The sequence below is a fragment of the Solanum dulcamara genome, chromosome 12 (assembly GCF_947179165.1).
Source record: "Solanum dulcamara chromosome 12, daSolDulc1.2, whole genome shotgun sequence".
Lineage (NCBI taxonomy): Eukaryota > Viridiplantae > Streptophyta > Magnoliopsida > Solanales > Solanaceae > Solanum > Solanum dulcamara.
This window is the reverse complement of record NC_077248.1, coordinates 67,178,432-67,195,192: the sequence shown is the minus strand read 5'-3', so window position 1 is coordinate 67,195,192 and position 16,761 is coordinate 67,178,432. Positions and strand designations below refer to the sequence as shown.

At 41.6% G+C, this 16,761-nt stretch overlaps 1 protein-coding gene across 1 annotated transcript; it reads left to right on the top strand.

Annotated features, from left to right (window-relative positions):
- Nucleotides 1-6,534: 6,534 nt before the first annotated feature.
- Nucleotides 6,535-16,556, top strand: LOC129876304 (general transcription and DNA repair factor IIH subunit TFB1-1-like). The gene is made up of 20 exons (XM_055951702.1): nucleotides 6,535-6,949; nucleotides 8,340-8,418; nucleotides 8,517-8,578; nucleotides 8,762-8,825; nucleotides 10,021-10,144; nucleotides 10,368-10,443; nucleotides 10,605-10,697; nucleotides 11,106-11,150; nucleotides 12,993-13,049; nucleotides 13,462-13,617; nucleotides 13,791-13,856; nucleotides 14,009-14,132; nucleotides 14,479-14,535; nucleotides 14,633-14,760; nucleotides 14,849-15,040; nucleotides 15,133-15,246; nucleotides 15,368-15,445; nucleotides 15,795-15,842; nucleotides 15,990-16,058; nucleotides 16,256-16,556. Exons 1-20 carry the CDS (start codon nucleotides 6,869-6,871, stop codon nucleotides 16,340-16,342), a joined length of 1,800 nt encoding a protein of 599 aa, XP_055807677.1. The 5' UTR covers nucleotides 6,535-6,868; the 3' UTR covers nucleotides 16,343-16,556.
- The last annotated feature ends 205 nt before the right edge of the window (nucleotides 16,557-16,761 follow it).

Sequence of the window (16,761 nt, the reverse complement as noted above, 5' to 3'; positions counted from 1 at the left end):
ATTGTCGTTGAAGACGATGATTGTGAGATGTTCACACATCCATTTAAGCATTTGCATCTTTGTTATTTTTGTCTTATGAAAGTGCGTGTTCTCAACCTAGCATCACCCTGTCTCATATAATAATGTTTAATAAAGTTTATTTAGTTATCTGTTATGACCCGCCACTTGATCTTGAAGAAGGTAGAAGAATCTAGAGTCTTGGAGAGGTTAGCGGAAGACTCTAGATCCTTATAGAAACTTGTAGAGAAGTCTTGAAAGACTTAAAATTCTCTAGAGTGTGTAGAGAATTCTAGAGAGGGACTTCTTTGTAAATATGGAGGGACTTGTATAGCAATTTTTATTTACACTTGGGCCCCTTAGGAGTAGTATAAATAGAGGGGGCATTCATTTGTAGCAAACCATCAAGCAATCAAGTATTCTTCCAAGCAATACAAAAGCCTTCTTCATAAAAGCTCTCTTGTCTTTCTTACAATCTAGCGTTCCCTTAGTGATCTAGTCTTAAAGGCTTACTTGAGCTTACAAGATCGTGAAAGATTCGTGAGTAAGTTGTCAAGTGCCGCACGGAAGTCTTAGTGTGAAGTCTAAGTCTGTGACAACGTGGTATCAGAGCGAGGTTCTACTAAGGGATATGGCAAGTGAGGGAGACATCAACGCCACTACCGCCACCAACGTCAAGCAAGATGTTGGAAGGAAGCACCGTAAGGGAAAGAAAAACTCTAAGAGAAATGAGGAGGTGCCGCCTGAGCCTACACCAAGCGAGGCCCTAACATCCTACTCACCCTCGGCCACTGAGGTGAGTGACGATGAGCGAGGCGAGGAGCCCGTGGACGTCACACCCGGCATGGAGTGGATTGCAAGGGTGGATGCTGCCCGGCAAGCAGTGGAGATATTAGGCAAGCGCTTGAACAAGGTCGACGGCAAGTTCAAGTCTCTAGAGGAGTTCACCCTTGAGGAGAACGACAACATCCGGAAGGAGTTGGAGGTGCGCAAGGCTGCCGAGTACGAGGTGAAGGAGGTGATCACTTCCTTAGAGTGTCGGCTCATGGACGCGCTAAGCACGATGGAGACCATGAAGGCCGAGATAGCAGCACTCAAAGGAGACATAGATGCCGGGAGATGCATGACGTCCAGTGCGGACCGGGAGGCTAAGATTGAGGCTCCCAAGCCACCAATGTTCAAAGGTGCCCGTGATGCACAAGAGGTGGAGAACTTCCTTTGGCACTTGGAGAATTACTTCAAGTGTAACAAAGTGAAGAGCGACGAGATGAGGATCAACACGGCCGTGCTATACCTCTCGGAGATGGCCATGTTATGGTGGAAGCGCAAGAGTCCGAGATCGGGAAGGGTCTATGCACCATCAACACCTGGGAGCAGTTTCGGGATGAGTTCAAGAAGGCCTTCTTCCCCAACAATGTCATCTATGAGGCCAAACGCAAGTTTCGGGAGCTGAAGCATACGGGTAGCATACGTGCCTATGTGAAGGAGTTCACTACCCTTACGCTTCAAATCCCCAACCTTACAGATGAAGATATGCTCTTCCACTTCATGGATGGGCTGCAGAGTTGGGCCAAGACGGAGTTGGAGCGCCGTCAAGTCAGCACCATCGATGAGGCCATCACCCAAGCCGAAGCCTTGACGGACTTTAAGCATGACAGGCATGACAAAGGCAAGGGCAAAGAAATTAGGAGTAGTCATGCCAAAGGTGGGGGAGATCGTGGCAAAGGCAAAGAGCAACATCCTCCACCCAAGAGCCATGATTTCAACAAGTCCGACGGTAGAAGGTTCGGGCGACAGGGCTACGCCGAGAGAAAGGAGCAAACCTCGAAGGGCAGCGGCTGCTACATATGCGGAGGTCCTCACGGCTATGCCAGGTGTCCGGAGATGAAGAACCTTGGTGCCATACTGCGGGAGCGAAAGGATAAGGAAGTAGACCAAGGGCAGGGCTCGGACACGACTCAGCTAGGCATGATCGGGCTATGTGGAGCCATCGCGAAGCAAGCGGAGAAGGCAGGAGACTATTCTGCCCAATATGTTGACATATCCATCAACGGACGACCAGCTCGTGCCATGGTGGATTCTGGAGCAGAAGCCAACATCATGACCAAGACGGCGGCAGCAAGGTTGGGGCTAAGTTACGGGCCAAGCAACACCCGCCTGAAGACGGTCAATGCACCATTGACTCCCGTGTGCGGAGTCGCTCATGGAGTGGACATCACGTTGGGCAAATGGCAAGGTAAGACAAACTTCACTGTCGCCCCCTTAGATATCTTTGATATCATCCTTGGACAGGAGTTCTTCCAACGGTACCACACGATGATCGATCCCTACCTCCAACAACTCTTGGTGATGGAGCGAGAGGGACCCTGCATAGTACCTCTAGTCAAGATGCCAAAGAAGGAAGGACAAACCCACCTGTCGGCCATGCAGCTTGTGAAGGGCCTAAAGAAGGGGGAGCCGACGTTCGTAGCCACCATTGCGAGCTTGGATGAAGGCAATGGTGCTAAGGAGACATTGCCACCTTGCATAGAGAAGGTGCTTGAAGAAAACAAAGACGTGATGCCCGAAGAGTTGCCAAAACACCTACCTCCAAGGCGCGAGGTAGACCACAGGATCGAGTTGGAGCCAGGAGCGAGGCCGCCCGCATACCCAGCATACCGCATGGCTCCACCCGAGTTAGAGGAGCTGAGGAAGCAGTTGAAGGAGCTCCTCGAGGCCGGTCATATCCGTCCATCTAAGGCACCTTATGGCGCGCCGGTGTTATTTCAAAAGAAGAAGGATGGCTCGTTGCGCCTATGCATAGACTATCGGGCGCTCAATAAGGTGACCGTGAAGAACAAGTATCCCATCCCGCTCATTGCCGACTTGTTTGATAGACTTGGACAGGCCAAGTACTTCACCAAGGTGGATTTAAGGAAGGGCTACTACCAGGTACGCATAGCAGAAGGAGATGAACCGAAGACCACATGTGTAACGAGGTATGGAGCATACGAGTGGTTGGTGATGCCCTTCGGCCTAACCAACGCACCCGCCACTTTTTGCACACTAATGAACAAGATCTTCCACCCCTACCTAGATCAGTTTGTAGTAGTCTACTTGGATGACATAGTCATCTATAGCAACACCTTGGAGGAGCACGTGGAGCATCTAAAGAAAGTATTCCAAGTCTTGCGCGAGAATGAACTTTTCATCAAGCGGGAGAAGTGCGAGTTCGCCCAACATGAGGTGCACTTCTTGGGACATGTTATCAGCCAGGGAGAGCTACGGATGGACGAAGCAAAAGTTCGGGCCATCAAAGAGTGGGAGGCGCCCACAAAGGTAACCGAACTTAGATCTTTTCTTGGACTTGCTAACTATTACCGCAGGTTCATAAGCGCCTACTCCGCTAAAGCCACTCCACTTACTGAGCTATTGAAGAAGAATAAGCCGTGGGTTTGGAGCGAGGAGTGCAAGGAGGCCTTTGAAGACCTCAAGGCTGCCGTGACAGAGGAGCCGGTCCTAGCGTTGCCTGACTTCTCCAAGACATTTGAAGTGCATACGGACGCCTCTGACTATGCCATTGGAGGAGTATTGATGCAAGAGAGGCACCCTATCGCCTTCGAGAGCCGCAAGCTGAACGAGACAGAACGGCGGTACACCGTGCAGGAGAAGGAGATGACAGCCATCGTCCATTGCCTACGCACGTGGAGACACTACTTACTTGGCTCCAAGTTCTTAGTCAAGACCGACAACGTGGCCACTAGCTACTTCCAGTCACAGAAGAAACTCACCCCGAAGCAAGCTAGGTGGCAAGACTTCTTGGCCGAGTTTGACTATGAACTGGAGTACAAGCCGGGCAAAGGCAATGTTGTGGCCGATGCCCTTAGCAGGAAGTTCGAGCTGGCGGCCATCACCACAGCACATTGCGACATCCAAGATACAATCAAGGATGGTCTACAGCATGACCCAGAGGCGAAGAAGCTTATGGAGTTAGCCGTTCAGGGCAAGACAAGGCTCTTCTGGGTAGAAGATGGACTCTTGCTTACCGCCGGGCGAAGGATTTATGTGCCGAAATTCGGGACTATCAGGCGACGAATCATGAAGGAAAGTCACGACACATTATGGGCTGGACATCCAGGGCAGCGTCGCACGAGGGCATTGATTGAGGCGATTTACTACTGGCCACGTATGCGGGACGATATTGAATGCTATGTGCAGACTTGTCTTGTGTGCCAGCAAGACAAAGTAGAGCAGCGCCAACCAGGAGGACTCTTGGAGCCCCTGCCCATAGCGGAGCGTCCATGGGAGAGCGTGACCATGGACTTCATCACATGTTTACCGAAGTCCGACGGGTACGGGACGATTATGGTCGTGGTGGACAGGTTCTCCAAGTATACCAGCTTCATGCCCGCCACAGCAGGTTGCACTGCTAAAGAGGCTGCCAGACTATTTTTCAAGAATGTGGTGAAGTATTGGGGATTGCCAAAACATATCATTAGCGACAGAGACCCACGCTTCAACGGGAACTTTTGGAGAGAATTGTTCGAAATTCTTGGCACAAAATTACATTTCTCCACTAGTTTCCACCCGCAGACAGACGGCCAGACGGAGCGAGTCAATGCCTTACTGGAGTGCTACTTGAGGCACTTTGTGAGCTCCCATCAGAAAGATTGGGCGAGACTACTGGATGTAGCCCAATTCTCTTACAACCTACAGCGGAGTGAGGCCACAGGGCGAACACCATTCGAGTTAGCCACAGGCCAACAACCACAAACTCCACATTCACTACCGGCCGCGTTCGAGGGCAAGAGTTTGGGGGCCTATCACATGGCCAAGGGCTTTGAGGAGCAGCTCGACACTGCCAAGTCTTATTTGGACAAGGCAGCGAAGAAGATGAAGAAGTTTGCCGACCGCAAGCGTCGTCCCACGGATTACCAAGTTGGAGACATGGTCTTGGTCAAGTTCAACCCCAGGCAATTCAAGGCATTAAAGTTGCTCCTGCTACTCAGCCGAGAGCCTTGAGCATTATACAAGGACGTGCTGTAGGAGTAACCCATTACCTTCTGCGAGGCATGCATCAAAACTTGGTGCGAAAGTATGAGGGCCCGTTCAGGATCGTTGCCAAGGTTGGCAAGATCTCTTATAGGTTGGAGCTACCACCGCATATTAAGGTTCATCCAGTCTTCCATGCCAGCGTCCTCAAGCCGTACCATGAGGACAAGGATGATCCTAGACGAGGAGAATCAAGTCGGGCGCCACTCACAATCACCGCCTCCCATGATCGAGACATCGAGGCCATTGTGGACTACCAAGCCAAGCGAAAACAGGGACAACAGGCCACTGCTATGTTCTTAGTCCATTGGAAGGGACAATCTCCGGAGGAGGCCACCTGGGAGAGATATGAAGACCTGTGGCAGTTCAAAGACAAGATCCGGGAATTCTTGCAGCAGCAGTGCGCCGCGGTCGTCGCCACATCAGGTGGGGGAGAGTGTTATGACCCGCCACTTGATCTTGAAGAAGGTAGAAGAATCTAGAGTCTTGGAGAGGTTAGCGGAAGACTCTAGATCCTTATAGAAACTTGTAGAGAAGTCTTGAAAGACTTAAAATTCTCTAGAGTGTGTAGAGAATTCTAGAGAGGGACTTCTTTGTAAATATGGAGGGACTTGTATAGCAATTTTTATTTACACTTGGGCCCCTTAGGAGTAGTATAAATAGAGGGGGCATTCATTTGTAGCAAACCATCAAGCAATCAAGTATTCTTCCAAGCAATACAAAAGCCTTCTTCATAAAAGCTCTCTTGTCTTTCTTACAATCTAGCGTTCCCTTAGTGATCTAGTCTTAAAGGCTTACTTGAGCTTATAAGATCGTGAAAGATTCGTGAGTAAGTTGTCAAGTGCCGCACGGAAGTCTTAGTGTGAAGTCTAAGTCCGTGACATATCACTCTATAAAATTTACCTTTAAGTCTCAACAACACGTTTTTATAGCATAGTACTATGGACACGAGCCTCAATTCCCCGTCTCACTCTCCCCACACTCGCGCTTTAATAAGATGTGCAACATCCACGACAATCTCCTCATATTGTTAGAGTATGGACGACTTGTGGTTTCATCTCTTGGTATTACTATTGCCTCTATTTTCACTTACACCTCGTCATATGTTACTTCACTAAATGTACACTTAGATATTATATTTTAATCTTGTAACTTTGAATTTTAGGACCTCTCTCAAAACTCTCAGCATATCGTTAATTATATCATGTGTTTCATCAATCAATACTATATTTATCAACGCAATTTACAAATCATAATCTTTTTAGTAACACTATGTGTCCGGACCAACTTATGCACATCTCAACTAATTTCACGGAATATTTAACGCTTGCCACCGGTACTAAGTACTAAATAACTTTGTTCATGTGACACCTCAACTTATTTTCGTCTCTGTTGGAATGTCAACAAAAGCATCACCTTAAGACGATCATTTTGTGATTAAAGGATGTAATCAAAAGTTTATCTAATCACGATTTGGTATAATCATCTCGTTATCTTATTATTATTTTTTCATTTTATATATAAATTAAATTTAACTTTTGAGCAATATTATTGAAAAACCACTATATAGACGAGCAAAATGGATTCACAGATGCTGATTGATCTATATTCTCTACAGTTGGCGCCTTCTCTTCTAAACCCCATCCATCGGAACCCTAGATCTTTCCCGTCCATAAATTACTGTATCTCTCTATCATTTTCCGAGTTCATACTTGCCCTAGCTTTGAGAAAATGGTATAGTATTAGATAGATCCTCAATAGAAGAATCCGTAATACCCAAATTTGTATTATTTTTTGATGTATTAGTGAAAAATATTTTTGATTTTTTGAAACACCTACTATGGCCGATGGCAAGGTGGTTAAGCGTGCTAAGTACAAAACTTCACTCAAGGTTCCTGGCGTCCCTGGCGTTTTGAAATTGGTACTATTTTACTTCCCAATCTGCTTTGAGTATTATGATTGAGATGTATGATTGTTTCCTATGCTCAAATTTGAAAAAAAAGACCAGCAATAACAATGTAAACTACAGCAAACCCAGTGTTGTCAGGGAGAGTGTAGAGTGTCTGCAGATAGTATCCCTACCTCGAGTATGTAGGGAGGCTGTTTGAGGAAAACAACAATGACATTAATTCCAAATAGAGCCGAATAGATACCAAGGCTTCCCATCTTTCCAGGCCTTGGTGGATAGAGTTACGTGGTATTTCATTGTTGGGAGGTAGCAAGTGGTACCTTGTGGACTAATTAGTCTAGGCGAGCACAATCTGACCCAGACATCACATCTAGAAAGAAAAAAAGTAGAGCCGAATTGATATAGAGGATTCATATGACTGACATCAACTGTTCTAGGATTGAGAAATAGTTGATTAATGAACAAATAATAAAATGTTGATGCGACTGATATACTGAGCTGGCTGGAAGAGGTGGAAAAGAGAGAACATCAACTGATCTGTTAAATGACTGTAAACAAGCTCATAGGTAACAGGTACCTAGTGCTGGTGGGAGGTAGCAGGTACCCATGTAATTAGCTGAGGTGAGCACGAAATGGGCCAGATACAATAATTATAAAAGAAAAATAGAGCCAAATTGATATAGAGGATTCATATGACTGACATCAACTGGTTTGGGCTTGAGACACAGTTGAATGACTGAAGAAATAACAGTAATAGTGTTGCAACTGATATGCTGAGCTTGTAGGAAGAGGTGGAAATAGAGAGAACATCAAATGGTCTATTAATTAACTGGTGAGCACGTTTGTAGGATATATGTGAGAGTCTTTTGCAAAAGCGTATCTATTTATTCTACCTAGCAGCAAACTACTGCTTTAAACAGATTTGTCTCTCATTCTATGTATTAACATAATCTCCTTTACTGGTTCACAAATGGATCAGAATGGATATTAAACATTCATATAATCAACCCCGACCACTACCAGTGTGCACTGAGGCATTATTGTTATTTGTGTTTGCATTAATGAAATGCAATTTTGACAACGACCCTCCACTCCCAATAACAAGGGTGGGGGTATTCATCACCAATGGATCAAAAGTGTGAAAGGGAACTGTTGGGCTTCTGGTTATTTTTTTTTTGGGGGGTGGGGGTGGGGTTTTAATCCCAAAAATGAAGCAACACACTTTGTAACAATAAAAAATGCACAATTTCTGATGGGGTTATGGATTCGACAATAAAGATTCCTCTATAAGATGGTATGAACTATGAATTTCAGATTCTATGTGATCTGTATGGTAGATTCTACTACAGTTGTTATGCAACCAACTGTTGATTTTCTAGTTTGTCTTTTTAATTGTTTGTAGACCAAGGAACGGTTTTATTTTATGCCGAATGACCCAACATTAACGACAAAGCTTAATGTGGAGTTCAAGTTGATTAAAGGTGCTTTTGCCTGTCCTTTTTCCCTCACTACACTTGACTTCTCTCTCCCGCATTTCTCTCTCTGACTCTCTCTCTCTCTCTCCCCTCTTTCTCTTCAGGCCACAAGTCTTCCAAGGAGTGTTCAAGTAAGCAGGCTCTACTTAATCTTACACAAGCTCAGGTTTGGATTTATGATTGCCAAAGCATTCTACTTGTGAGCCCTTTATTATGAGAGTGACTGTTTTCTTTCTGTGTCTGGTCAAGTCTAGAAACAGCATACTGATCCCAGTACTAGTGAAGTCTACAAGCTGCTAACTTATCTGAATACTGCAACTAAATGTGTTCCATTTTCTACTATTTTCAGGGTGGAAATTATCTTTTTGAATTTGATAGCTTCCCTGACCGTGACCAGTGTCGGGACTTTGTTGGTTAGTCTTTATGACATTCATTGACTCATCCATCAGTTTCATCACCCAGCTACAAGTGGACCATTCTACTTCAAATATGTGAAAACTTGAAATATACTGGACTTCATTACATTTACGTGTCTCGTTGTTGATTCCTTCTTGTGGTGTGTGATCAAATCCGTTTGCCCTTTGTTTTCATGTAATAGCTGTATGGGGTTGTACTTGAATATTCTAAATAGTCAGTCAGTAATACAAACAATCAAACATGTTGACATTCGTGTAAGTAAGTTTTGAGTTTGCTTGTTTACCTATTTTTACCAATGAGCTTTGCTTTTGGGCCCAAAAACATTGAATTGGAGTTCAATGAAGTCATTGGTCGTTTAATAGATTTGGTTTAAAGGAGGAGGCAAGACAATATATGAGGGAAGGGCTGCTCCTTCATGCAAGTGCGGAATTGGCTTGGTGCTGAACTTGAGCCTTTTGAGCAGGGCAGAATATAAGAAATTGCTTCCTAAATGCTCCATTCTACGTGCATATAATTTTTCTTTTTGATGACCGTGGTGTTCGAACAGCCTCTCTACCTCCTTGAGGTAGTGGTAAGGTTTGCATACACTCTACCCTCCCTAGACCCCACTTAGTGGGATTCCACTGGGTATGTTGTTGTTGTTGTTGTTGTTGATAACCGTGGTGTCCGGGCTAGCTTTCACGCACCTCGACTAATTCCACGGGATCCTTGTCACCTCCCACCAGCAACAGGTACCAGATAGCTCCATCCACCAAGACTAGAACAGATGGGAAGAATCACCTAGCATTTTTCATTTCTGCTGGGATTTGAACCTCAAACCTCAAGGCTGTCAAACACTTCATTGTCCACTAGCCCACACCCTTGTATGCAGTCCACGTGTATATAATTGACATTAATTATTTCAAATATAGTTGGATTTTTCAGAAATTTTATGAATCAAGCCTTGATTTCTGTCTAGTGATTCTTTGTTGCCCAACTGGCATTGCTGTCTATAGGTTAAGATAGCAAAATCAGAGAATAGCCTCTTAAAAGGTTTAAAGATTTTCTTCACTGTTTTATATTACTAGCTCAACACCAGCTAGCTCGTTAAAGGGTATGCAATTACTATATGATTACCCTGCACTGGACATTCCAAGTTGATATTTTAACATTTTGGGTTTCGTACTTACAAATCTGTTTTCCCTTGAACAGCCTCAGCAATTGCGGCTTTTGGGGAAATAGGGAAAGGTACTTCCGAAAAACCTGCTGTTCCGCATGATGAGCAACTCAGTGCAACAGAAATGGGGCGTCGGATTAAGTTATTGCAGGAGAACAGGTGAATGGATTTTTTTTCTGGTTCAATTTTGCAGTAGGCAGGGGCCTTTTCTAAACCTCTTTTTGTTATGCTAGCTAATTTCGTAAATGTGTCTTGGTAACTGTTACGATTTTACTTGAAATCTGTAGTTATTGTTGCTAATTTTCTTTCCAAATTGGCATTTCATCCTCTCCTTTTTATTTCTCGCCTTGTTGATATCATTAAAAAGTGTAACTGGTTGCAGTGAGTTGCAGAAACTCCACAGGCAATTGGTCATTGGAGGTATTTTATCAGAGGCTGAATTTTGGGCTGCTAGGAAGGTTAGTAGGTAGAAAAACCTTGTTAAATAGATTATTTTTCATAAACATAGTAAATCACTGTGTTCACTAAAAGTTTTGAGCTATCCCTGGAATCCTTCCTAAGCAGCTGGTGGCTGCTTTCAGTAGACATAACAGTATTTTACCTTGTCAATGGATTACAGAAGCTGCTGGAACAGAACGAACACAAGAAGCCAAAACAGCGGGTGGCTTTAAAAAATGACATGTGGAGTGTAAAACCATTATCTGATGGCCAGGTAAGAGGGAAATCTTCTCTCTGTGGTCTATTTGTCACCATACTTGCGTGTATGTATGGCTTACACTTTTTCTGATAGCGGTGCTGTGTTTACTTTTCCAAGATATGTCTAAGCAATTCTGATTTTCTTGAATTCTAATCAGATCCTATTTCTCTTAAATTTTGAAGGTGCTTAGTATTGTGATAAACTTCTGTCTCCTTTTTGTATTGAGTAATGGAATTACCTCTTTCGATGTACAGATAAACTTGTGGCTCCTTTTACAAATAAATTACTAGAAGCAGATGAAAATGCAAATATTTTTGGCTTTAAACCTTGAATTGGCAAAAATGTGGTCTGCAGTCTCGTCTCTCCCTCTCCCCTTCCAATTGCTGACCTGAGCTTGACAATCTGTTGTTTTGGTTGTTTCAGACGAACCGAGTTACATTTAACTTGACTCCAGAGGTTATTCATCAGGTAATACTTTTTGTTTTATGAAGTGGTTAAATTGAGTCTTATGAAACAGCATTAAGCATAAATTTAGCTCAAACAAGTCACTGTATGTTGTTCTTGTTAGATGGTGTAGGTCAAGGATGGGATGCTACCTCTTTTTAATCATTATAAGGTCTGATTAGTAGGAGGAGATCTAATAGTGAACAATAAGGGAACTCTAGAGCTAGAAGACTTAGTTAGGAGCATCAATAAAGCAAGAAAAAAATTGTTGTAAACTGAGCTGGGTGGGTGCTGCAAACTCTACATAACTACTGAGACTGGAGGTAGGAATGGGATTATGGAAAGTGGGATTTGGTTTAATTTTTGAAGAAATGATTCTAGAAATGTCTTTGGGCAAGGCAGGCAATAATTGTGTGGTAGGATTTCCTTGGATTATGTTGTTTTGAAACACTAATGGCTAAATTTGATTAAGAAACAATATTATATCATCTCACACTTTCTGGAAACAAAAATAATTTAGCTTCAGAAAATATCAAGAAATGCTTCCAGCTCATTTCCGAAACCAATCCTTCAAAAACTAAACCAAAGCCAACTCCAAATGCCACTGATGCTGAGTTGCTTTTCTGTTCTTGGACCAAAATAAATGTTTCACAAGAAAACTGGTATAGTTTTTTAACCAACTAAGTTTGGTGTCTGCATTTGTAAATGCCAAAAACATTTTGGTACCAAGTACCATTTCAGATGCAGTTGAATTGTGGGTTTGAAGAGGTAAAGGTGCATAGAATAAAAATGAAGAGGTAAAAAGAAGAACTTCTGGGCATCACCTGTTGGGGTTAGAATTGCATTGGACGATTCAGGCGTAATCACAATTGCTCAAATTTGTCTACTGATGGGATTTTCAAAACATTACTGTAGTTAGAGTTTCTCCACCTTGCTTTGCAATCCAAACAGGATTGCAAAATCACTGAGGAGCTAGCTTTCTAGGCTGTTCCTTGACTCTAATTATTGAAAGCCATACCTTGACCACAAGAAAAAGGGAAAGAATCTGAGGTTCCAAAATTTATTTCAAGCACAGAAATCTGGAAAACTGTGAAGACAGCACATCAATTAAAACTTTGGGTACATACTTTGACCCAGGAAATTAGAGAAAGAAACTTAAATAATACACTAAGTCAGTTTCCAGGGTTTGCACGTCGAAGTTGAACAAGTTCCAAGAATTTGATCTGGCTCAAAAGATTTGTCTTTTGAAATTTGGCGTTTGGTCTAGTGGTAAGATGACACACATGATGTGTTTATCGCGAGGTACACGCCATGAGTTTGAACCGTGCTACTGGTCCTTGTAGATTTCTCAGTTATCAAGAAAATATTTTCTGAAATTTACATCAGAAGTGGTCTATGCTTTTACCTACAAACTTAATTAATAATCTTCTTTTTCTTAGCGCTAAAATTATTTGAATCATTTTAACCGCTAATACGGTCTTTGCAGATCTTTCTGTTCTACCCCCATGACTTGTTGGCTCTAGGATGTAGTTGGACTCCTTGTTTGTTTTTTAATAGTCGGACTCTTTGTTCAGTAATCAAAATTTAACACACAGAAAAGTTGGATGAAAAAAAAGAACTTCATATTTGGGTCTCTTTATGCCTCATTCTCGTCTGTAAGCTGTAGGATTTCTAATTCTTCTAGTTCTGATGTTCTTCCCTCAGTTCTTTTAAGTATAATTCTAGGCTAGTGTATGAAATTAAATGATAAAAGCTGACAACTGAGCTTTTAAGGTTCTGTATATTATAATGAAGAAGTATTGGTAGCTGGATATGTAGCATTGCTTTATTTGTAAATCTCATCTAATATGGTAAATTCTGTTTCAGATTTTTGCGGAGAAACCAGCTGTCCGCCAAGCATATATAAAGTTTGTTCCTGGCAAGGTAAAAGTATAGTCAACAAGCAGTATAGACAATTCTTTGGATTTCAATCCGTTTATCTTGTGAGCTTTTCATGCACAAAATGATGGTGAGATAGATATGCATGCTTAGCTTGTCACAAAAAATGGGACTAATTTAAGATTATTGAAGCATCTTTCATTAAGCTGTAGGAGAACCCTTTCAGTTACAATTGAATATAGGAGTGGGACAGGCCTTTGCTTCCTTAGTGTAATTCATCTTCAGGTTTCCTTCTTAATTGCTTTACGAAGTGGTAACAAACTCCCAAAGCCACCTATTACGGCAATGATGTTATGTGAGAATTAATCATGCTGCAGTTTTATCTTCAAAACAAACTTTTGAATTATGAATCTTGTTTGTTGCATGTTACATCTCTTGCTTCTACTCTCTATCTCAGATGTCAGAAAAAGAATTCTGGACTAAATATTCAAGAGCTGAATACCTCCACAGTACAAAAAACATTGTTGCAGCTGCTGCGGAGGCTGCTGAAGATGAGGAGCTTGCAGTTTTCTTGAAGCAAGATGATATGTTAGCATCTGAAGCTCGGAAGAAGGTGTTCACCAGATAATTACTGTTTTCATTGTTTTCTAACAACATCCATCCTAAAAGAACTTCCACTGAGTATTCTTGTTTCCGTCTTCTCTCTCTCTCTCTCTCTGTCTTTCCTTGAGAGGGGATGGATGGAGAAGAACTTCCAGAAGTCTTTACATTTTATGTTCTTTTCAGATCAGAAGAGTGGATCCAACTCTGGACATGGAAGCAGATGAAGGTGATGATTATATGCATCTCCCGGTACATCAGTGAAACTTTATTCTGCAATGCAATTTAATCATCTATGTTCGATACGACCTGCTGTCTTGGAATTAACCTATTTTTCATATGCAATTTAACCCCTAAAAGAGAATTGGAACTAACCTATTTTTCATATGGCATGGTAAAAATAGGATCATGGGCTACCTCATGGTGAAACTAAGGAGATTCTAGAACCACAGTATGAACCATTCAAAAGGTCGTTCTCGCAATACCTCAATCAGCATGCAGCAGTGGTTCTTCGAGGAAGAGTTATAGGTAAGCTTCTTTTAACAAGCTCTATCAATAACACCAGTCCACTGTAACTGAGTAAGTTCCTTTAAATTTCTTTCTAGTCCGAGACAAATTGTGAAGCAGACTGAAGTTGTCTCTATGATGGCACCTGTGTGCAAAATGATAATGATTTTATATTTACACTACTGATTCTTTGTTATGGATCATTAATGTGTCGTCCATGTGGATGTGCTTGATATCTGCTGCTTAGGGTTGGGAGAGGAAGACGGGTTAGGAGAACCTTACGTGATGTATTAGTGGTTTTTAAGTTGGTATTATTTCATATTTGACTTGATATTTCTCCTTATTATTGTCTCATCCATCTGGGAAGATGTTGAGCTGGGTGACACAAGATCTGTTGCTGAAGCATTCACCAGGACAAATCAGGGTAAAATGCATTTACTACTCATACAGTTGTCCATCTATCTCATTGTAGTTGCAAGGCTGAAAAAGGTTTATACAAGTCATTTCATTTGGTGGAACAGCTGAACTAGCTACTGAAGTGTCTGATGAGAATGCATATAGAGAACGCTTAAACAAAGTTTCTCGAGTAGCTGAGATTGAGGATCTTCAGGGACCTCGAGACCCACCAGTTGCATTGCTAAGTATCAAGGTGTGCGTTCATCAGTTCTGGTTTTGTTCTGCTCACATCAACCATGATATCATTAGATTATCTGATATATGATTGTTTCCTAAATCAGGATCCTCGAGACTACTTTGATTCTCAGCAAGTAAATGCAATAAAGGCTTTGGGAGATGCTGAAACAGGGATAAGACAGCTGAAATTTAGTGTGAGCAAAGAAGAAGCCTTTTGCTCCTTGAAGGACTCCATCTCTGAGATAAATTCTCAAGGATTGATCGAACCAATAATTAGTCCAGATGTAGCTCTCAAGGTATTTTTACTTTTTTTTTTGAAGTTAGGAAATTGCCATCCAATTATATCATATTGTAATGGAGAATTTGAACTATAAATCATTGTTTACAGGTTCTCAACGGGCTTAGTCAGAATATCTCAAGTTCAAAGTATCATCTCGGAAAGAATCCCCATGAGAGTGTTTTAGATCAGTTGCCTAGTGCAACTAAAAATGAGCTATTACTTGTAAGTAGTTGTTTTACAGGGTGACTTAATTTATTCTGAATCTAAAATCTTTGTCCAGACATTATTACAGCTCTTAAATTCTGTTAACCATGACGAATGGTATTTTTCATTTTACTTCTAGCATTGGACATCAATTCAGGAATTATTGAAGCACTTCTGGTCATCTTACCCAATAACGACAAAATACTTCTATGCCAAGGTAATATTTTGAATATCAATATTTTATTAGCCCTTATAAAAAAGGTGAAGATTGTATTAGGCTACCTCTTTTCTTACCAGCAAAATTATGTTGTTATAGTCCGATAGATGACTTAGTGTTTAAGCAGTTTTTTCTTATTCTTATTGTCTGATATATCCAAAATTTGGGTGCATCTTATGTATTAACTATATTATGGTCGTGTAATGATTCATACTATCTGAATTTAATTTAAATCTTATGATAACATGACATTTTTGTAAAAATTTTCATTGTTTTTTGCTTCTTAAGACAATCAATTTCAATGAAGAGTTCCATCCCCCAAGTCTTTCTAATCCTCGTTATTTGATAGGTGACTAGGTTAAAGGATGCAATGTCTCAGATTTATCCCAAGTTGCAGGTAATGATCTTTTGGAAATGGATAAATATGCACTTGTGGACTTTTTCCCAGCCACTCTATACGTGCAGTTTATCTTTCGGCATATTAGACTTGAGTGAATTAATTCTTATGTAATGTTAAGTTTTCAAATTTTCTGTTGACGTCCAGGAGATCAAGGAATCTGTGCAATCGGATGTTAGACATCAAGTTTCCCTTCTTGTACAGCCAATGCTTCAGGTTAACTTCCGACTTCAGGACACTAATAGTAGAGTTCGAGAATACTCTCACAGCAGAAAAATTGCATGAATATTTGTAGTCTCTGCGTAATTTTAATTCTCAAACCATGTTACACGGACATTTTATGTTCCCTAAAGTGCTTACTGTGGAGGAGTTCTATTATGTTTAATCTCATGGAAACATACGTTTTTCCGCAGGCTTTAGATGCTGCCTTTGCCCATTACGATGCAGATGTACAGAAGAGATCTGCGAAAAGTGGTGAGAGACCAAATGGATTTGTTTAGGCAATTTTCCTCCTTTCTCACCCAATCTTTTAAGCCCTTTATTTTTCTGGGGGTTACCATATATACACAAATGTACATCTAACAAAATTTTGTTTTGAGTGTGTTCTTAACATATTTTATATCTCGACAGTTTCGATTGTGTGACTGCCTGAGGAAATTGTACATCTAATGAAACTTTGTTGAGTTATTCTAAAAAAATGTCTTTTTCTCCCTTCATCTTTGTTGGCTGATCTATTGAAACTTTGTTGAGAATGATATTAGAAAGAAAATCATCTAGTTTTAAAATTCATGGGAAGAGGAAGAAGCAGATAGAAGAAAAGACTTTTTTCTTTCCGTCTGATCTTCTTGAAGTGAGCGAAGCGAATTATATATTATATAGAGAGATCCATTGGGATTATAGTTAAATTGGTTGAAATGTA

Excerpts from the sequence above, each read along its gene's own strand:
- LOC129876304 (XM_055951702.1), top strand. The coding sequence starts at position 6,869 with ATGGCCGATGGCAAGGTGGTTAAGCGTGCTAAGTACAAAACTTCACTC. Across the intron at positions 10,145-10,367 it reads AAGTTATTGCAGGAGAACAG|TGAGTTGCAGAAACTCCACA; the intron begins GTGAATGGATTT and ends AACTGGTTGCAG. Across the intron at positions 11,151-12,992 it reads CTCCAGAGGTTATTCATCAG|ATTTTTGCGGAGAAACCAGC; the intron begins GTAATACTTTTT and ends ATTCTGTTTCAG.